Below are 23,009 nucleotides of genomic sequence, written 5' to 3' on the forward strand. Positions count from 1 at the left end.
TCTCTCAGCTGCGGAGTGAAAGACGTGCGACAGCACTGGCTCATTGGGAACCTGGTGAATGTGATTCAGAGTGAGTCAGTTATCCAGCGAGTGAGTCATCTGGTGTGTGAGCCTTGCTGATGGTCCATCTGTCCATTTGCAGTTACAGGAGGATTGGAGGTTTGCATGCCTAATCAATCACCTTCACAGGAACACACAAAGAGCCGACCACAACTTCTTGTGAGCAGTTCATTTATACAACGGCTCAGAGAGTCATTAACCCATTGAGGAAGTAACCACTCATGGTCTCCTCCAGCCAGGCCTAAAGCTCCCCGAGCTGCAGATTTGAAGTCTGTGGGTAGCGTCAGTCTGTATATTTACACCAACACTGACAGAATAATGTGTTGTAATTACAGTGATTGGATATACACCAACTGAGGGGAATTACCTGGATTTCCACTAACACGTTTTTTAAATGCACGCCGTTAAATACAATTAGCAACACATGCTTTTGTTTCAGCAGTAACAAAACATTTAAAACTGCATTTAAAACATTTAAATACATTAGTTGAAATTAAATTAAATGCAATTGCACCAGCACAGGTGGCAACTGTGCAACTGACTGGTAGAAACATCCCTCCCACAAAAAGATATTCTCCAATCACAGTTTAGCAAGACAGAAGAGCAACATTGTATGGAATGCATTAAAGAGTATACTTATCAAATGTTATAATACCCAGCATACTAGCTAGATTAGTGACCAAGCCTTACTAACAAAGCAAAGGACTACAGACAACATTATTTTGCGGGATTACAGGTTAGAAGCTAGAGACGTTTCGGTTCAAGTCCACGGGAACAAAGATGCTACTATATCAGTTGAGAGTAACGTCAGTGGCTTTGTGTCTTGCTCATCTGTCATGGGGAACTTTAAACTTCAGCCAACACCCGCGGACCTGTTGGATAGTGTTACCGTCATCTGGAATACTGCACTATAATACTATGGCTAACTAGCTTTACCCTGCAACAGAAGTAGGCTACCTTGAAGCAAATTATTTACACCTCTTATACACGGATCATCAACTGGTGAGGAAGATGGCTTTTTTGCCCTGGAGGTCTTTCAGCATGATATCCACTATGCAGACATCAAATAAATGATCAAGACCTTGAAACAGTAACAAAGCGAAGCGGGGTTAGCATGACTGGCATTTTCATGGTTCCCTATGCCTGTACTGCCAATTATCTAGTCTAGAAATAAAGGTTGCTCACAGAAAAAGATGAGCTTTCTAATTGTAAGGGTTACATGTAAAGTTTCAATAAAATGTTTCATTTCAGAGACTACAGCAGGTTGAAATGTCATGCTTGCAAGAGGCAGGTGCTGATGTTACAACAGGAGAGGTTTGCTATCGCGTATGAATATGATGAATATGATTTACAAAATGTGTTTTGAACTGAAACGGTTCGGGGCTTTCATGGGAATGAAAGTTAATTAAAACTGAGTTACAACTATTGTTAATCATTGCACATGCAGAAAAAAACTGCTACAATCCCCTCAAAGGGATAGAAAATGTAAAAAGAAAAGAAAACTCTGCTGTTATTGCACTTGAAGTGCACTTTCACCAGCACAGAGGGCAAGCTCAGAGCACATGCAGCCGAGTAAAGGGTAATGAAGTGCCCTAATAAGAGCAAGACAGAGACAGTGAGTGCACATAAGGGAGATCAGTGAGTTCACACTCTCTGTGAGTGATAATCAGCTCTCCTCACATGGTGCCAGTCAGTGTCAGGGATCAGTGTGTTTTATGCAGCGCAGTGCTACCGCCTTCCTCTCTAAAAAGCCGTTCAGGAGAGCCTAAGCCTTTCATCTCAGGCCTGAACGTGGACTCAGCTTCTGTCTTATAATTGGTTCGAGAGCTGAATTAGTAGATTGCTCAAATAAGAAAATTATTCAACAAAAATGTTGATAATTAATTAATCGGATAAGGTATCTGTCAAGCAGAGATGTACATGATTTGTTACTTCCAACTTCTTAAATGAGAGGATTTGCTGCTTTTCTCTGTTTTACATAACTGTAAATTAAATTCCTTTGAAATCTGGACTGCAGTCTGATGAGATCCCCTTGGGTTTGGGGAAACAACTAAACCTGCCAAAACAAATAATTGTGAAATCAACTGTTGATGAAACAAACTGGTTTCAAATTCTAAAGAACAAATAAACACACCAAACAATTCTGCACAACCGAGTCGGGAAGTTGCAGCGTTGCCGGATTTTGAATGAATGCAGCTGAAGCGCCCGCCTTTCTGTGTGTGGCTCACCCCTGCTGGGGATCAAGAGAGGAGAGGGGAAACACTAAAGCAAATAAAAACACACAGCGCTGTAACACAACACAGACGTTAAAGGGGGCCTTGTGGTTCTGTGCACCTATCAGACACCGAGGATTGTGCCAAAGTGGCAGTATTCGAGGACTCGAGCAGGATACACACCCTGCGCACCGTTATTGGCTCGGGGTTACACCCCCATGAGGGGCCCAGAGGCTCTTTGTTGATGCCCTGAGACGTCCCAAATACAGCAAAGTAAGAAGAAAAGAGAAAATACAGGCAGAGGGCATAGTCTCTGTAGATAGAGACACCACCACGCACTTCTAGTGGGTCAAAAGTGACGACTGAGGGATTCATTTTGAATGAGGCGGCAGCCTTCGGGTCTGAAAAGTGAAGTCAATGCGTAAGTGCCTTAAACTTGTATTCTCTCTACTGGTCATCAGGGGGCGACTCCTCTGGTTTCAAAAAGTAGTTTGATTGTATAGAAGTCTATGAGAAAATTACCCTACTTGATTTAATATCTCCTTAGTAAACATTGTAAACATGAGTTTATGGTATCATTAGAGATGCACCGATACTGATAATAATATTGGTCCGCAACTGACTCCCATAGCTGGATCGGCAATTAGAGACAATAGGCCAATTTGGGAAACGGATATCATTATTTTAATAAACACCAATTGAGTAAATTTGTATCTATAAATATATTTATTACATTTTGTTGTACAAAATTAGGAAAGCAAGGGCTGAATTAAGCCTAATGTTTCCTTACACATAAAAGAATGATCCCTGTCACTTTCACACAGTAAGGCATAGGACTTTTTAAATTTGAATTAATTATCTGATATGTACTCATCGCCCGATGAATCGGTTCATCCCTATTCTCAGTCATTAGTTTCAAGTTTTCTTCAATACAGCCTGATGTTCATTTCCAAAATGATGTTCCCATTTAGAGTAAAATAGACGATAAAGCAGGGTAGGCTTTAGGGTGTGGCTACCTTGTGATTGACAGGTCGCTACCACAGAGTTGTCTGCAAACCTTTCACTGTGTGTTTTCTGTTCATGAAAGTTTATTGTTAAATATTTTTATACACACATTTTTGGAAATATACCTTGTATTTCAGTATGTAAATCTAAATCAAATTTCAATTGTATGAGCGTTCCTCATTTGAACGCTGCAGCTTTTGCAAGTGAAATTTTCCAAAATGCTCGAGCCTTTTTATGAAGATCAAAGCCCAAGCAGTCACTACATCTCATACAACAGCTGCCATAAGAGAAAAACATTGATATGGAAGTGATGTTGTCATTTTACATTCTGTGAAACATTTATCACAGCGTCTAAACAAGAGAAACCCTTTATCACACCAAGGAGATAAACACAAGGTGTGAAACACTGTGCTCTCTGCACGTTGTACAAAACATATTCTTTGCATCACATACGATGTGTAATGTGTGAGCAATGTGTGAAAGGCAACGGCAAAGGGAAAAAAAAGATTTCTTTGTGTACTTACAGTGTTCTTCTGGCAAATTATCTCCTGAAAGAAGAAGAGAGAAATACATTTAAAGTTGACACGACATTGAATATTTCTAGTTCCACTACAATTCAGATATCATGACATTAACATGTATTAAAACCTTTTGTAAGTTGGGCCACTTGATGATATCTGATGAACGTTTCTGGTTAAAAGCTGTGACACTATAACACACATTATGTGGCAACAGTTGTTGCCATTAATGCACCATTTAGTAGGCATGCACCAATAAAAAGCAATGCAAGTTTTACGAGGAAGGAAATAGATTCTACGTGTGCGTTAGACCTTCAGGCTTTGTTTACAATAAAAATGACTGCTTTAGTTCGTTTGAGGCACACTGAGGTCTTATGTCTGGCAGAAAGTCAAATATTCTGCCACTGAAATGGAGCTATTTTTGTATTCAAAAGGTTTGTATTTTATCCTCGCAGGCTTTAACCTGTATTTAAAATGAACTAACTATGTGATTATAGAGACTGCCAGTAAAGATCCACCGATCAATCGGCTACCAATGGAAATTGATTGGTAATTGACAAAACTTCAGCTGATTGGCAATGATCTATGACCGGCCGATCAGTATCATATTTCCTATTTTTTTGTCGGTCACATTTACTCACATGTGCCACGTAATAGTTTAGCTTTGGAACACAGCGGCACAGACCATAACGTCACAACCACACGGTGTCTCTGTGGAAGCTCTCAGCATTAGTGAAGAAGACTCAAAGCTTGCAATTCATCATGAGTGCAAGTCCAAAATAACAAAAACAGAACTACTAACTTAATCAGGCACTTATATTGTAATTCCTTTTCCATGCATGGTGCTCAGAGTAATCGCAGAGAGCAGCTTGTCTGCCAACAGCACGGAGCATACAGAGCATAGTCGGCCCATAGACTCTTCACTTTTACTCTGTGATCTGGAGGCTTGAGCTATCGTTATCTTTGGAGCCTGTTTTCCCTGCTGAATCCGTTGGACATCCTGGATATAACCTTCAAATACATTTTGTAGACCCTATTAGAAGACATTTACTCAGGGAGTGCAGTTAGTGACAGTGTGGGCTCCACGTATCAATAACCCATCTGCACAGATCACATGGGTGAATCATTTAGCAAATTTTGTCAATGTTTTTCTGCCCTAATTTCATTCTGAAAGGAGCATGACCAGAGTGGGTACACTGTGTACAAAAAGGCCTCTTTAGGTCTTGATTACTTACTTTAAAAAAAAAAAGTATTTAAAGATATCTCCTGACACCCATTAAAACAATTTAGCAGCATGATAGAGTTTTACAGGAAAACCACCAGAGAAAAGTGTTCTTTTCAGGCGGGGCGGAGAGCGGCTAGCCGACTGCCCAGTGAGCAGACCACAGGAACTCCTATTAGGTATGCATTAGGGCAGGCCATCTGAAGCAATGTAACCAATATAAAATGCAGAAATAATAGAGCAGAGGCTGTGCATTTGGTTTATAATATCATGTTTATCTTGACTTCTGCGTTTATTCTCCACTGAAGGCAGTATCGTACTATATTCTGACTGCACAATGAGGTTGCTGGCTGGGCATTGTGGTTGCCATAAAACTCCTCTCACTACACTAAATACCTACGATTAAGGCTTCAGTGTTCCTCTGCCACAAGTCACCGACAGCAGGAGGTTTAAAGTATGTTGAGCTTGGGCCTCAGACCGTGTGAACTACATCTTGTCTGCCACACAGGAGCTCCAAGACTCACACTGCTGCCATATGTTTTGACTCGGACAAAATTTGTCTGGGTGAGATTTTTGGGTAACAATCTGACATTTTAATATGCCTAAAGATGTGTTACTCTCCATTAGAGATTGCAATAACACAGCAGTGCCTCTGAAGGTTGTGGTTGATTTCATAACAGTGTGTCACCTTCATGAAGTTAGCGGAGGTGGTCTTTGTTACAGCAGCCCACCTCCACTAAAAGAACTTGATAACATGAGTAATGATCATCGGCACAGTACAGCGCCTACACCAAGAGTGCAAAATGCTCCAAATTGGTTCATACATTTCATTTTCTATCTGCAAGAGCAGTACTAAAAGGTCTTTCAATGATGAGCAATACTTCAAAACCTAGACCAATGCCTGGACCTGGTTTTTGGGCCATGACTTAACTTCCCACCAAACTTTATTGAAATCTGTAATCGTAATATGCTTTGCAATGTTACAGCTCACATACAATCAGGACCTGAAATCAAAACCTCCTTTGAGGAGATTACAAAGTAGCACCTCAAGACACACACGTTTAATAAAAAAAAGGAAACATTACATGAAAAAAGAAAAGACATAACAGTGGTGGTGATTTCTGAATTGCATTACAGAAACACCATTGAACAAAGAAATATATATGTCAAAATTGCAGAGAATTGCCATTTAAAAAAGGCTTTAATCACTAATTGAATAACAGAAGACAGACAGGCTTCTCCCATAAATTCAAATTTCACCTTCATTTTTTGCTCATCGCTGGCTTCCAAAAATACATTTCCTTCCAACAAATTATTGACACATTTATGAGCTGCTGCCGCGACCAAATCCCGTTCCTGCCAATCCCCTGCCTCCTCCTAAATATAGCCTTTAACCACCACCTTTGTTAACCACAGGCGACTGCTTGGCTCGTGTGTATACGTGATGAGGGCAAGTTTGTCCCGTATTCCCTTCGTGCCGACGGCTCACTGTACCTGCAGGGACTGGAGGGAGTCGGAGTTGGTGTCGCAGTACAGGATGATGTTGTTGGCCATGCTGAAGCTCTCTCTCACTCCCAGGTGGTAGAAGAGCGAGGGCTGGCGGAAGGCATCCGTCATCTCCACCACAGCAATGTCTGGTGGTGAGAGACAGGTACCGGTGTCAGTGTAATACTTTGATTTAAAGCACATGGTTAACACTTCTGTTATACTGTACCTGTATCTATATGTACACAGAAGTATTTACTCCCATACGTGACCGTCGAACACCTCACTCCAAAACCATAGACACTAATCTGCTGCTCTAACTGCCCTCCGCTCTTCTGGATTTGACCACTGGTGAGAGGTGAAAAGGTCTGGCTCACAGACGGTGAAGCACAATATTTTATATCTAAAATATTATTGTGTGCTGCAAGCATTGAGATTCAACCCAAGAGCATAAGCCTTACACACCTTAAAGTGTAAATACATTTGGCAATTGTTATGCCAATAATTACTAAATATTGAAACTCTTACCAAACCCCAGTGTCACAACATCAAGACCAATAAAAGCAACAGATTGGTTAATGTGGACAAATGAAAAGGTAAACGGTGTTGTTGCTTTAGTTTGTGTAAGACATCATACCAGAGCTAGACGTGGCTTTCATTTAAGCCAACATCGACTGCTCTTTATTGTTCTGGGAGAGAGAGACCCAACTCTGAGGTCAAAGGTTAATGGAACGATGTGTGCGTGTCGGTATTTCATACTGCAGATTTGTACAGGTGATGTTCACAGCGGACTGCTGTCGGCTATCGATTCTGGTGTCAGAGAAACAAGTGGAGCTAATTCAGAAAAACAGATTTGACGTTAGGTGGTCTGACCCGTCCTTTTGTGATTCCACCTACGAATACAAATACACTGAATACCGCGCCAACTCCAGCTGGACTCAGGCATGTAATCTGGATCAATAGGTCAATAGGAGTAAATATTGCCATGTGTCACTCAAGCCAGTAGGGACTCTGGCTTCTGGTGAGGGGGCGGAGAGTTCCCAGCCTTAAACCAAGTGCTTACACAGTGCCGTGTTACCAAAGAGCTCATTCGTAGGTGTGCCGTGGAACTCAGCCATAACGTACAAATGCCATGTGACCCTGCCGAAAGCCTAACATGACCTCAACTCTTGCATTTAAATGGCATAAGCCTGACTGTAATGGAGGCCCACACATGAGGTGAGGTGGTACACGCTGTCCCTGAGGCCGCCCCGAGACACTGATAACAACAAAAACACATCGGACCGGTGGCTGCACTCCAGTAATGACAGAGGAGCTCGCAGAGATAACGCCGCACCCTGGTTTTTCATCTGTTTCCACTTCTATCCACCTCTTTGTGTCAACAAACAAATGACATGGAGCGAAGAAGCAGAGAATCTTTGAACCAGCCGACTAAATCTTTTAACCCTCATGTGTTTCAAGCTAGACTGGAGCTGGGGGTCCAGCTGAGAGAAGCATATTCTGGAGTCATTGGGACAAGAAAAGCACAACGAACAACAGCCTCAGATTCCCTTGGTTTAGTTGTCTCTGCTCGTTTTGAACAGTAGAATCGTAATCAGGTGTTTTCAGTTGTAAGATGAACAAAGTGAAAAATAGAGCAACATTTGCCATCGTCACTGAAGCCTTTGGCTGGATGACACTCTGTCCTGAGACCCTGTTAAAAAGGTCACAATTTAAGACAGTTGCCCCCCCAAAATGGGGGGGCAACTGTCTGCTTATCTGCCAATTTGTGCAACATTGTTATATGAATCCCTAAGTCACGGCCTGTGAAGTCATGAGTGACCTTGACCTTTTGACCACTACATTTGGAACCAGTTCATCCTTGAGTCTAAGTGGATGTTTGTGCCAGATGTAATCGAGGCGTTCCTGACATACTGTGCTCACGAGAAAGGACAAAGACACTGTAGGCCACACCACGTCCCCAGTGCCAAGGAACAGACAGAGTTGGCAACTAGCCTGTCAACACAGTGGAGCATTTAGCAACTAAAAAGCCAGATAGATCCCTCACGAGTTACCTTTCCATGCCCACAGGTGGCAAAACCAAAATGTTAAAGCAGTCTTGATAGCTGTGTGTTCATCAAATCTATGTTAGATCATGACAATGTAACACCAGCAGCGGGGTCACAAAATACTTTCTTCTGAGAACAAAATCTGCGCGTTAAAAAGGGCAAATCTCAACACGGAGGCAAATCTCCTGTAATTCTACCAACAATAACACAGCTACTTTAAGTCAGCGGCTCCGTGTCTGCATGCCAACACAATAACACTGTGGAGAGAAGCCCATCAGCGGCTGGCTCGTTGCAGCGGTGGAGCCGTGCAGCTCCCCACACTCATCATCAGCACATGCAAATTCATCCGGGAAGCGTGCACTTGTTGCATCATCATTATCATCATCATCATCATCATCGTGCACAGGACAGGATATCAGGGATTTCAAGCTCTGCGGCTCTGTGCAGTGAGGCAGAGTATCAAGAGGGCTCTCGCTCTCCGGATGAGCAGCCAGCATCCTCACATCAGGACGACCTGCTTGAGTGCACGTTGGGTTTCACTTTCCGACGCAGTCCACCTTGATCCTCACTCACTGACCCCTGCTTAACAACCACTTGTTACTTCCACAGTACATTACATTACATTACATGTCATTTAGCTGACGCTTTTATCCAAAGCGACTTACAATAAGTGCATTAAACCATGAGTCCAAACTCAGAACAACAAGAATCAAGCAAGTACAATTTCTTCAATAACGTTAAACTACAGAGTACTATCCGTAAGTGCCATTTAAGTGCTACTAAAGTGCTAAGCAACAAAGTGCTATCGGTAAGGGACATTTAAGTGCGGTTTGACCATGTCCTGGATGTAGACCGGACCCGATCTGTTCACAGCACGGTACGCAAGTACCAATGTTTTGAAGCGGATGCGGTCGGCCACCGGTAACCAGTGAAGGTCGCGGAGGAGCGGAGTAGTGTGGGTAAATTTCGGGAGGTTGAAGACCAGTCGAGCAGCTCCATTCAGGATGAGCTGTAGAGGTCGAATGGCATTAGCAGGTAGACCACATCTATGACGCACTCAATGATTCAATATGTATGGCATCTCCACAACCACTCGTGACGTTCATTGACTGTGCAGACATCTCCTGTGTCATTACTTGGATTATTTCATTGGACCTAAAGTAGAGAAGTACTCTGTACACCATAAATAAATCTGAGTGTACACGGAATAAAAAGGCTGTTTAGCTCCCTCAGTGCTCTTACTTTGTGCACCCAAGCTGCTGAATGTCAACATTCAGACAGTGCGGGTTGGCTGATGAATAAAAGATTAGCTCGTCTCATTTCTCTGCTGGCGGGAGAACCCATCAATATTACATCTGAGCCATATTTTCTATGCAAACAGGCCATTTAAAGGCTGCAGTGTAACACACAGCTGACTGGGGGAAAAAAAGGGTTGCAGTCGCTTTTGTATTTGTGTTTTTTTTTTTAATGCAGCGAGGACTTGGGGGATTAATTTTGCTTCGCTCTTCTTGGAATCCACACCTGCTTCACGGGAATGCGTCTGAGCTAATGTTTGCTGTCGTCGGGCAGGGCTAATATTAGTGATGAATAAGAAACACAGCTCTGTGCACATGTGAAGAAAAAGGGCAAAACAAGCACGTTTGGTTCTGCCGGGAGACTCGCAAGGAGCAATCAGCTCTCATAAGGGCTTTGTTCTCACAACAAAGCCCCTGAGAGCTGACAACACTTGGCTAGTGGGGTATGATAACGTCAGTTGTGGAGTGTGCGTTTCAGATTAGATGCAAACGTACTGATGTGTAATAGTATCAAACCAGAAAGTAACAAGAAGCTGAATACAGTGACAGTCACACAGAACCACTTTCATCCTTCATTTCCTCCAACAGGATGTTTGCCTTTCACTACAAAGACAGATTTGTGACTTTAAATCCTAGTAGCAGTAGCAGTGCGAGCAGCTAGTTCTTATCTTATCCGAGCCCAAACATAGAGATTAGCTGTGAACTACTACTAAAGGCCCTAATACACTGGGAGGGGGGGGGGGGGGGATAAACACCAACATGTGCAATACTAATCAAAATCAAAACTTACGGACGGCGATTTGCGACACTTTGACAATAAAAGGTTTGAATAGATTTGTGCAGGCAGAAGACCGACTACGACAAACTATTGAACCAGAGCAGGATCTGCTTCTGTCTGAGGTACAATCTATATGTCCTGGGGGAAGAAACGTGACACAACGGTGGTGACCCCTTGACCTAGCAACATTAACAGGTCAAATTTGTTTAGTTGATGACAAAATACTTAATATGCATCTACTCATGGGACAAACAGTCCTCATGAACTGCGATGCATTGGTGAGCACTGAAAACACGATCCCAACGAGTCCTCGACTATTTGACTAAACAAACCAAATGAGGAACCATTCAAGGCACTGTAGACATGAGCACACCCACATGTCACACTTGTCGAGCAGTGACAGTGTGCAACGCAAATGGCTTTTCTGTGCTGCCGACAGTATCGCGATAGGCTTCCCTCCACATTAACAAACAATAATCTTGAATTCAAGGAGAGAGAGAAAAAAAAAAAACCCACAGAAATGAGAAATGTCATATGATGATTTTGCCTTTCGGAGATGAGGGCATGTTAATGGAACGGCGGACGTAGTGTTGACAGAAGGCTGCGTCAAGAAAGTGGAGTCCCCCAGATAACATAATGTGCTAATTTAGCTGCTACATTCATCACAGAAATAATAAAACTACCTATACCAGGGAGGCATAAGACACATGTTGGGGGTGGAAAAACGTGACCAAAACATGCATAGTGATGTCTTACTAACACCTCCTACAGCTGGACCTGCTCCTGTTGACCAAAACTAGATGGATTCCATCGCCTACTGCTTAAAGCAGGGGAGGAGAATAAATTAATACTCCTGCACACAACTCGGCCTGCTGCTACAGGTGCCTCGGGCCCAGCGGTGCCTCTTAAGAGGAGGATGGAGGGATGCCATGGGCGATTGGAGAGCCACTTGAATTGTTCATGGTGTCTATGGGCTCCTCTTTATAGATCCTTCTCAGCCTCCACACTTGTTTATTTTGCATCTGGACGCATGGAAATCTATGTTAATGAGTATGGGCTGAAATGTAAACAGTCGCTCCCCAACAGCCTTCTGCTATAAACATCACTGAGACTGTGTTCATCATGCATACTTCATCCCTAAAGCCATATAAAGTGTATGCAAATTAATAATGCAAACAGACTTCATTGTCCACCACATTCAATGTGGTTCATGACTAGACCCGTTAGTATTATTTTCATAATTGATTGGTCTGAAGGTTTTAGAATGGAGGTTGTTTCCCGAACTTGGTCAAATAAATCTTTGATCATATATTCTAACCTCTAAACCTTCAGTTTAGAATATTTGATCACAGATGTACTCAGCACTCCCCAGTTCGGATTATCCTTGCCTCATTAAAAAAATGGTATCGTCTACAAAGCATACTAAGTAGTAGAACTAAGTACCTAATTGATACTAACTACAACACCAACCAGTTGCAAATTTACCCTAACAGCAGGCAAATCTTGACTGGCATGGCGGATAATCATTTTTTCCTTCAGTGTACCAATAGTCCACCACTCACACAAGACCACAGCATGTTCCATACAATCTGTTTCCATAGCAGAGTAATGTTTGTGGAGCTATGTGGCCTTTCCTTGGCCGGATAACAATGACTCCTCGTGAAAAGGTCTTACAAACAGGTAGATCGGTCACTCAGCAGCCAGCTGTAATGTCCTGCAGTTTAATGAGCATGCAGCAACAGGACAGGTACAGTACAGTGAGTAAATTAAGCACTTGTCGCGATCATTCACGTACTGTAACCACACAAAAGATGTTGTAACCATGGAGACTCAGCAAGGAAACAACTGGAACAGATGTGGGTGAAACCCTCGGTGTTTTCCCCCTTATCGTTAAAAGGGGAAAGGAGGGAATGAGGCTTGTGTTAGTGGAGTTCCCTGCAGCTTGGCCCACACGGAGCACAGCAACAGACAGTGGAATTACTGTCTCCAAGCTCCACTGGAAATCATTTCCCACACTCGAGAACTCTTTTTTCCTCCCACAAAAAAAAAAAAAAAGGGAACCTTCTGGAGTATAACGTCCAAATTCTCTGCCAACTTTCCAGAAATGCTAGAAGACGGCCATTGTGTTCCTGGGCGTCGTGGCAGCTTGTTCTCATTGTGCCAGAGATGATGTCTCACTGCTGTCAGGTTGCAGCAACATGCAGGGTAACAGACATTCGAATGGTCTGAAGACAGGTACCGAGTACCTGTGGTGTTTTCTTGTCAAAAGAAAAAGTAAACAACCATGTTTACATTCAGCGCTTCTCATCAAAATGCATTGTGTATATCCGTTTACGAACACAAAAAAAATGTATTTCTAATTTTTGCTGGCATACTTAGATGGTTCGTTAATGCCACTGAAAATCAGTATATATCCCCTCCCCTTGTCATGTCTGCTGCATCCTCATGTAGTGGTAGAGCACGAGATATGAACATGGCCCCAATAATCAAAATATAGCTCCAAAGTACCAGGTTACTTTTGAGTTTGACTTGGATTTGATGTCACGATTAGAAGAATTTGAGCGTTGACCTGCTACAAAACGTTGACAGAGCTGGGAATTCTTCTGAAAACTCGAAGATCTGAACTTGCTCTAAGAGACATTAGAAACAGCTGTGCAGGGTAACGTCTTGGTTTCCGAGTTTGTGGGAAAGCAGGTTTTGTTCGAGGCTTGTCAGACACACATTATTCGATTTTGCCAAACCTTTTCAAGATGACGCATCTTGTCAACTTGCTCTGGAAATATCAACCTTACAAAAACTAGTGGCGCATTACAACTAAACAAAATAAATGGTAAGAAACTCCTTCGAACTCAGTCTAACAATGCATCCAGGTAGGACAAAACCAATATCTTGTAACACTTTCTCTGGAAGTGGTCAAACATGTATAAATAATTCAAAATCAGGTTGAGCGACACGGGAAGCCAACAATCCACACAAGGTGTTCTCCCGAAAATACAACCCTGGGAATGGAAGAAAAGCAGCAAACAAGTCTTTTCACTTAGCACTTCTGTTTACAAATACATCTCTACTCTCGGAGGATCATATAGGAAATGCTAGACAATGGTTATTCTGTAGTTTAGATGCTTAGAGATTAATGCTCCCTTTATTTCTAGACACAAGTGCTTGATAGAAAAGACCCAGAAAACCCCTCGAAGCAGGAAGTGAGACCTTCCAGTTGCGACGCTCTCCTGGCAGACTTTTTTTTTCTTTCCTTTTTTACCTCTGCTCCACTTTGTTGCCTTTATACACACACACACACACACACACACACACACACACACACACACACACACACAGTGATTTTACAAACTGCAGTGCCATGGCCCCCAATGGGGGGAAAATAGCTGAGAACAGAATGTGAATTCATCCGCGGCTGACAAACACGTTGCGAGAAACCCGTGTTGATGCTGCCCCGACTTGCCTGCCTTCATTTACCGGATTGGCCCGAAACAAGAGGGATGTGTATTCATGCCAAGTAAACACTGTTTCCTTATCTCAATTACTTCACATGATAGGATTGAGGTACTGCTGTGCTTATTTGCAAAACGCTGCATTGAAATGAAGCGGCGCTGATTAGGAGTTTAGAACGGTGGAATAGAACACGGCAGAAACATCACACACACCAGCAGGGTTGATAGAAATCTCCTTTTCAGGATTTCTTTGTATTTTTCATTCCTAGAACTGTTGCAAAAGTGGCCTGCTGAGGTTTTGAAGCATTACCTGACCTTTTAATACTCTTTTGATACTGTCGGGTTAACAATGTTGGTCGGTCCTCCACCGTGATCCACACTGGAATACCTCAGCAACTACTAGATGACAGTTTGATCATACATTCATGGTCCCAGAGGATGAATCCACTGACTCTGTGGAGCATGACCATCAGGTTTTCACTCATCCAGTCATCTACTATACTCATCTCAAGATCTATCAGATGAATTAGGGCCAAATGTTGTGCAGATTATGTTGCCAGACGATGGGATGGGACTTTTGCTTGTTGGCAGCCTACAGCAGAGTAACTGAGTAGGAGAAGAATAAACAGGGAAAGTCTGCTGCTGAGGGAGCACCTTGTAGTTTGTATAGTCGCCTGAAAAGGACATTCTCCTTTCCCACAACCACCCATGTTTTACTTTCATCAACGTTTTGCATCAGCTTCCCTCTGTGACCTTTGCGGTGCATGAGCGAAACCCAAAGAGTGAAACAAACCAGAGAGGACTGATGAGTAACACCACCTCCTTACAATCTTTAGTACGAGATGCTGTAGAGTCTGTAAATGACTGAGGACAGTGGATTGTGTGCACGTCGGAGGGGAAAACAATCTAGTAACAGTCGCTCTACTTTGGAAAGAGTCCACCTCGTGCAGAACGTCTTTGTTTGCTTCTCTTAACGCTCTCTCTCTCTTTTTGTATGGTGGGGCTGGCACGAGCGAGCCACGTCAGATTCAAAACAGTGCAAGCGACCGGCATGACATGATGAATGTGTAAATGAGCGCACGGTCATAAGAATGTACACAATTAATGCCCCGATAATACAGAGAAAATTGGTGATTGCGGCGAGTTCTTTTAAATCACTCGTACAAGCTACTTAAGAACGACTCGTTCGTACAAGTGGCTCTTGCATGAGGCGCGGTGATTGTTTTTCCAGCTCTATTATTCAAGTTTTCCCCCTCCAAATCAAAGCCATTGTACTTCAATGTTCCTCATCTCTCACATATCTTACACGTTACCGCTCCAGATATGCTTCCCATACAACAGACTTGTCCCACTGATCTTTCGGGGTAGGTCGAGGCACTGACTGCTTCCTGGCTCCTTATCATGGTACTGATATACGAGTCACTCTCTCACCCTCCACTGCCTTTATAAAGACGTTGGGTAAACGCTCCTGCTGGCTCTCACCTGAAATGAACCCCTGATAAGGCTTGAAAGGCAGCTTCAATACACCGCCTCTCCACCTCCTCCTCATTTTTTCTTCTGAGGAGCACTGACGAGATTTACTCTGGGGTTTACCCTGCACGTACAACATATTCAGCATGTATGAAGTATTTCATTTAATGTTGAAATACTGCATATTGAGATGTTGGAGATTATTGCCATTATCCTGCAGAGCATACAAAGACGTCAAAGCAACAGAACCCTGATTTGAAATAACTGTTGGGCTTCGATTGCAATGGGGGTTTCACAACAGTAATGAATGAAGAACAGACCGACGACACACTTCCTGTTGAGAAATATCCAGAGGAAAACAGCTTGTGCTTACAGTCTACCTCTCCCACCGAGGTGACGTTGCTTCCCCCCCCAGACGCCAGTGAGTGGCCCGTGGGCTGAATCCCTCTGCTGACCTTGTGCTCTCTGACCTCTGACGAGCATACAGAGTAAACAGGAGGGAGGATACACAACTTAATAGAGGGCCAGCTGATGGGATTTGAGAGCGGAGCCGTCTCCCATTCGGGAAGCTGAGTGTACAATCTTGTGCCGGTGAATCCCTAGAAGCTCCTAAGAAGAAGCCCGTCAGCTGACTCTCCGCACTGTTGACACTGAACATGGCAGGACCTGACCAGCTGAGCAAGGGTTACAACCATGCCCTGTTTGGGTCCATTGCATGACTTGATCAGGGGAGTAAAGGAGCTCCATGCTGTTATCAAAGTGAGAACAGCATTTGCTACAGTGGTTATCAGGCATTAGAAAAATATATATAATAATTTGAATTTTCTCAACAATTACTTCCCCTCCGAGCTCAAGATTGTGGTTTCTCTCCTTCTTCTCAATACAACGTGAAAGTGCACCGTATGAAAACCACATGTGAGTTGCAGGCAAAATGGTGAGCGGCGGGCGTCGAGCACAAAAACAAGAGGTAAGCAAACACTCAGGAAGCAGCTCTGCCTCAGTCTGAGTGCTCAGGAATAGGTTCAAAAACACATTGTGCTCTTTGTAAAATCAAGAGAGATGTAAAGCTCCGAAATGACCAAACCACTGATGATGAGGATGGAACAGCACAACTGATGATGAATATCACCGGGCATCCAGGCACTGTAGAGCTTCCCTGCCACATAAATGACATACGTTGGTTTGAAATCATTCAAATAAAGTTGATTTATCGTGGACTTTTCTTTCTCCTTCATATTTCACGAGAAAGAAGACATTTGTTGTTGCTTTGGCTGGGGGGGGGGGGGGGGGTTCTATTTCAGCATGCCAACATGCATCAGTGTCATTTTGTCGTCACGTCAATCAAAGTAATGTGAACATATTGAGCAAGCCCCCGAAACAGTTTAGTACTTCCACGCTGCCGCGGACTACAAGTCACACAATCAAATCAAAACCTCTCCGCTTATCTTATCTTGATCCTCTATTAATGTGATCAAAAGAGAAGGATCTCCTATAAGCTCTGATTGCTGCCGACGGGCCAATTCATTTAACTAATCAGGAGGAAAACAACAGCAAAAAAAGCCCTCTGGACAAATGCCTGTAATATACACAGCGTGGTTCTGATTTCAGAGTCGCAACATCTACATGTGTTGCCCTATTTGATTGGACGCAACATCGTTGGATTCTGGGACTGGTGCCACTAGATTACATCACCACCACTATTCTGTCGGCTCGGTTGTACTCTAACGGACCTTTGAGCTGCTCGACGTAACCTAGGAGGTGGATGATGATTCAGCGTCTCCCTCTGCAGTTCACGATGACATTAGGCGAGCTCAACAGAAGCGGCCTGATGCGTTGAAAACAATTAAAAATAACAATCACACTGAAGCATCATACGTGTGGTCAATCCCCAACAGGAGGTTAGCTTTGGGGTTCTGCAGTCACAGTTGTTTTTGGAACCCAGACAAAAAAAAGCAACTTCTCTTTGAGAGCACTGGAAACAACAAGTCACTGCAGCCAAACTGAATCATCTGCAAGTGGGTGAAGAGAGGTTGTACAACATGCTTGTAGTCCTACAGAAGAGGGTCAGAAATGTCATGTTAACTTACTTTACACATTTTGAAAACAGAACACTGGGTTCAGCCACATAACTAGGTAACAATATGCCTTTCAACCAACATGCTGTATTTTCAGTCGTCAATCCAAAACGGTGTTCCTCTCGATCAGACTGTGAGAAAAGATTACGATTGCTTTTTTGCTTCTTGTTCCCTAATTTAGAGAAGAGCAACCACTAAATTAGGAAACGTGGTTATAACCAACGTGGTGATGACGCAACTAGAATGCGACATGAATTAACGCAGAATAAACTTGCTGGTGCAACATTGTAATCACCATTTCTTTAAATATTTTTTTTTTTTAAAAGGCCAAAACTAGTTATTTGCATATTCAAAAGTGTGCAGACACATGTCTCTGCTAACATACTGCATTTATTTGTATGTGTTCATGCTGAAACAATTAGTCAATGTGCAGACAAGTAGTTGCCCGCCAAGTGCTTTAGAAAGCATCAACGCCAAAAGATTCAATAATCCCAGTGTATCAAATATGAGAATTTGGGGCTTTTCTTTGGTTTATATCATTTTTAATTGATTATGTATGTGGTTTGGACAAAACAAAAACATTAGAAGATGTAATGCTGGAAAATTGTGACTGACATTTGTCAGTTTCTTGTGACAATAAATAGGCCGAGCAATACAAACAAATAAATAGGAGATTCATTGATGATAAATGAATAAAAAATAATAATAATCTGAAGTTGAAGCCAAATGTACACTTTTTTGCCGATGATTCTCTTCTTTTCATGATTAAAACCAGAGCACGAATTATCATCCACTGTATTTATTTAATAAAACCACATCACTGGTCTCAGTCAATAACGTGAGTAAAACACACAGTAGTGTGAACACAAGTTCACACTACACCTGATCAATGACCCCCAGGAGCAGAATATGTAATCAATGACTGCTGTCAGGAACAAAACCCCTAATGATAAGATATGGTTAGTCATTGTTGTTGGCAAAAGTTTTGCATCTACATTCTTTCCTAACATTTCCTGAGGAACGCGGCCCGCAGGCTTGACAATCTGCCAACTCTCAGCCAAATGTCCTCTTTGTCCACGGTATCGCGTGAGGAGGACATTTAAGGGCAGTTAGGAGCAGCTTGTACTTGAATCTGGCAAATCATCTTTCCAAATGGACATACTTTCAGTCTGGCTCTGAGCTCATTGTTTAAAGGTTTTTGTTGTCTGGCCTTCATCTTTGGTACGCACTTGTGCAGGAAGAGGATAAAGCGGTGTGTGTTGGAGAAGATAGAGAGGAGTGTTTCTGGGAAAATGCCTCTGCCATGTGAATTTATGGGGAAACTCCACAGTAGTTCAGAGGGAGACAACCAAATAAAAAACTAAACGAGGAGAGAGCTCGGTCTGTTTGGACAACTAATAACGTGATGTTATGACAAGCAACAAGCCTTTCTTGTGTTGAACAGCAACCATAGAACTGCCTGGTATCACTGATTTATGAAGGAATCTGATCTCCGATGTGGGTAAAATAAGAACTTTTTGTTCTGAAATTGTGTGAGAACAGTGTAACCGGGTTTTAGTTTTGTATCAAGCAGCCTATATTCCGACATGAATCAATTGTATTTTAAGGAATAAAAAAATATATTAAACTGTATTAACTTTTTAAATCAGCTTGTTTTTGATTTGATGTTTGGGATCTTGCAATCAAAGAAAACACAAAAGATGGAGTGTGGAATCATTGTAGTCCTCACCACCTTTGCATTCAGCTTCTCCTTCTTATCGAGTTTCAATATTATTTTTCTGAGCCCGACATGACATCTTCATGTTGCTTGTTCTATGCAGCAAATAGTCCTTAAACCAAAAATATTCAATATGATGAGAAAACAGAAACTCTTGAGAAGCTGAAACTAGAGAATGGTTGACATTTTTGCTTGAAAGGGGACTGCAATGATTAATTGATTATCAAATTCTACCGGATTAATTTACTAATTGTTTAAGCTGCATTTGGTTGTTATGCTATTTAGACAGCTAGGTTGCATTTCATGGTTCCACTTTATAGATCAGTTATAAGACACTTAAAAGAACAAACTTTGGGTTGCCAGGTTGTGGCAGCTGTGTGTCGTCCTCCAGTATATATAGATATATATATACACCTTTATTAATGAGCAATTAATAACATCTAGTAAACCTTTTGCAAAGTTTGACACGCATAACCTTTGTTTGTAACGAAGGTCTGAAAAAGTCATTAAAATGCTGTTGAAACAAACATTCTACATCGACTTTTACTCTTTACTCTCCTGGATGTCACTTTAATCTCCAAATCACATTAAAAAAAGAACATGCTTCCCTGGTAGATTCAAAGTTACCAAAATTAAAAATGTCTTCTGCCTCTATGTTCTATATGTTGTACCAGCTCCGTTTTCACAAGCACAGTTTTATCATCTATAGGTGTCCTTGCGGTTGTAAACACATTATAATGCCTTTAGAAATTAGACCAAATTCACATTTCAATTCATGTCTGTCCTTTGGATAAAAGTCTTCTCAGGTGAATCTTTGTCAGGTTTTTTTTTGTGTGTGTGTTTGTTTTTTAAAATCACCGTGCTAGTAACATTTTGAGTTGTATGAAGGCGCTATCAGTTTGATGAATCCCAGTTGTATCATTGCATTCCTTCTTATTTAAAAAGGCTGTGTGGTTCCTGGTACCAGTCATCCATCTGGGCTAGCCACGTTTATTTCTGCACAATCTGCTGAACAAATCCTGAGCCCAAAGACAGCATGTGAGTGAAACCCAAACACTGGCTGCAGTTCCTGGCTCCTCAACACACCGACCAACCCAGTACATCCTTTACATCCCAGCTGCGTCTTTTTGGACCACAATCCCTGGAAGGTCTGCTTCCCAAAGAGTTTTTGTTCAGTGCTTTTATACAACTGAACGTTTCTAGTAGCATCAGGAGCCAACCACAAACAATATGAATAAAAGAAAAGGGAACGTTTCTCTGCTTGTAGATTCCAGTGGAAAGTCCTCCCTCATGGCTCAACCCATGACACTCCGGCACAATACTGGAGGCGCACAATGGAAGGAGGAAACTACGCGTGGATGGGAAATTTAACAATTACCCCCACATTCGTGGAGTAAATCAAACAACTCCAAAAAGGTCTTTTTGCTCAAGGAGTTCCAGCTTTGTTCAGCACAGTGTGGAAATAGCTGCAACATGAAGGCTGCAGCCTCAAGCCCTGACATGTAGAGGGCTGTGTGTTGTGTTTCGGGAGCTCAGAGCAACCTGCACTATAGGCAAACAGTTCCCTAGAAAGGGGTGATCCAGCAAAGGCGTGACCTTTGACCCCTGAAACTCCTTTGACAGAGAGGAGAGCCTCCCTGTGAAGCAGTGGCACTTCAGGGGTGACTGACTCTCACTGAGGACTATTGACCTTATAGCCTAATGCTTGAAGTGGAGAGCACACGTATAGAGTCCTACACAATGCTTTTAGACAATAGATCAAAATCCAGACAGGCAGCATTTCGAATCAACACCTACTGCACCTGTCATGAGTTAGCAGTTTTGCAAGTGTTTTAGTTTGACTTGCTGCATTGGACTTCTCCACTCACCTGCACTGTAGAAGCTGTCCAGCACCGTGGTCTCCCCAAAGTCCAGTTTGCCAAAGTTCACCGTCTCCAGCTTGCTGCCCGCCGCATCGCAGGCGTCCTTCAGGCACTGCAGGGCCATGCTCTCGGCGTTGTTCTGCTGGCTCGCCTCTCCGTTCACCACATAGGCCACCGTCACCGGCCTGCTTTTGCACGGCTTCCCGGTGGAGAGCAAGCCCCCGCCGTCCATCGGATCGCCCACTGAGGTCGGGCTGAGCCCCCCGCTGCAGACAACCGAGTCCTGCCAGAAAGCCCCGGCTGCGGGGACACCGGAGACGCCGCGACCTCCACCTCCACCGCCGCTCCTGCTGCTGTTTTCGCCGCCGAGGCTCTCCCTGCTGGGACAACCTCCGAAGCAGGGCACCGGTAACGATATCCCGTCCTGGTCTTGACTCATCATGGCTTCACGTGTCACGTCTCGCGGTCTCGAAAGGTTGTGATGAGCGGCTTCTCCAGCAGTCCTCCATGGAGAGCCCCAGCGTTACGCACGGCGGTGACCCATGGAGCCGCCGCGCAGGCGAGACGTGCAACGTTCCTCCGCGTCCACACAGGCGAACAGTCCGCGAGAGTCAGCGGCGCGACTACACATCATGCTGCATGTTTACGTGTCGAGTGCACGCGCGCAGACGCAACAGCCGTTAACGCGGTTATACGGCGCCCGGTTGGCCGGATTCACGACACCGATCCGAGGAAGAGGTGGGGAGAGAAAAAAGAAAACAGGCAGATCCGCGCATTCCTGCTCCGGGCTCTCACATCAAAACACACACACACTTCCCAAAGTTGAGTAACACTGCCCCGGTATCCGCGTTTAGCGACGCCCACAGACGGAGGAGAACATGTCACACGGAGTCGAAGTTAAGCGCAGTTAAAAGGCTCGCGACGGAGTGTCATCTCTCTCTCTCGTAAGAGAAAGTGCCGTACTGCGCGCGCACAGAGGCCGCTCTCGTGTGGAGGCAGACCCTACCCAGTTTCCACTGTTATCTTCCAGACTCACGCACTGGGCGGAGAGACAGCGCGCAGCCCGGTGGAGCTGGGCGGGCACACGGAGACCATATGTGGAGTTGTGCGCCTTCAGGAAAAGCAGGAGTTCAGCCCGCAGAGCGACGCGATCGATCACCACTTTATCAGTAGATATGATAAACAACGTGACAGATAATTATGAAAGAGTTGAAAGGGAAACATACTCCGTCTCTTCATCGAATGATACTCTTTGTAATCATTTCAGTGGGTGTTTTTTTTTTTTTTTTTTAGGGCTGTGAGCCGGCAGCATTTAATTATTTTGCGATCTTTTATTCCTATTATTATTATTATTTACATATTGTTTCGTGCATTAATCTTGTGATCCAACCAATACGACACGGTGCATTTTGGCAGTGATCACCATTCAGCTGGGAAAAGGTTCACCGTCCGTCCACTCTGCAAAAGCAACGCATCGTTGACAAATATTAGAGCTACATTCAGTTTAATAAATTCATATCGAAACGCAATTGTTTGTCACCTGTTGCGACCTGTTGGTCCCTTTTCTCTCCTGTCACAAGGGCGACCTCTTGTGGTAAAGACTTGACATCACAGATCGGTACTCATGGTCCACAGGGGAATTATAACTATTTGTATTGTGTAGTAACACACATCACATTTAAAATGTACTGCAGGTATGTATTTATGGATCTGGATCAAAAGAGTGGTTACCTCTGTCAGTTATGGATCATTTAGTTTGCACACCATGTGTGGGCATTTTCTCACACTTCCTCACCTTCTTTATTTGAATTT

General features: G+C 43.3%; 1 protein-coding gene across 1 annotated transcript in view; it reads right to left on the reverse strand.

The window, feature by feature from the left end:
• Positions 1 to 22,212, reverse strand: part of map3k5 (mitogen-activated protein kinase kinase kinase 5) — a 63,331-nt gene extending 41,119 nt beyond the window's left edge. The window contains exons 1-3 of the mRNA XM_034527004.1: positions 21,204 to 22,212; positions 6,513 to 6,652; positions 3,803 to 3,826 (exon numbers count right to left, since the gene is read on the reverse strand). Of these exons, the coding sequence (XP_034382895.1) occupies positions 3,803 to 3,826; positions 6,513 to 6,652; positions 21,204 to 21,639 (600 nt within the window). The 5' untranslated portion in view covers positions 21,640 to 22,212. The remainder of the gene's footprint in view (positions 1 to 3,802; positions 3,827 to 6,512; positions 6,653 to 21,203) is intronic.
• Between the last annotated feature and the right edge of the window lie 797 nt (positions 22,213 to 23,009).

The sequence above is a fragment of the Cyclopterus lumpus genome, chromosome 24, assembly GCF_009769545.1.
Source record: "Cyclopterus lumpus isolate fCycLum1 chromosome 24, fCycLum1.pri, whole genome shotgun sequence".
Lineage (NCBI taxonomy): Eukaryota > Metazoa > Chordata > Actinopteri > Perciformes > Cyclopteridae > Cyclopterus > Cyclopterus lumpus.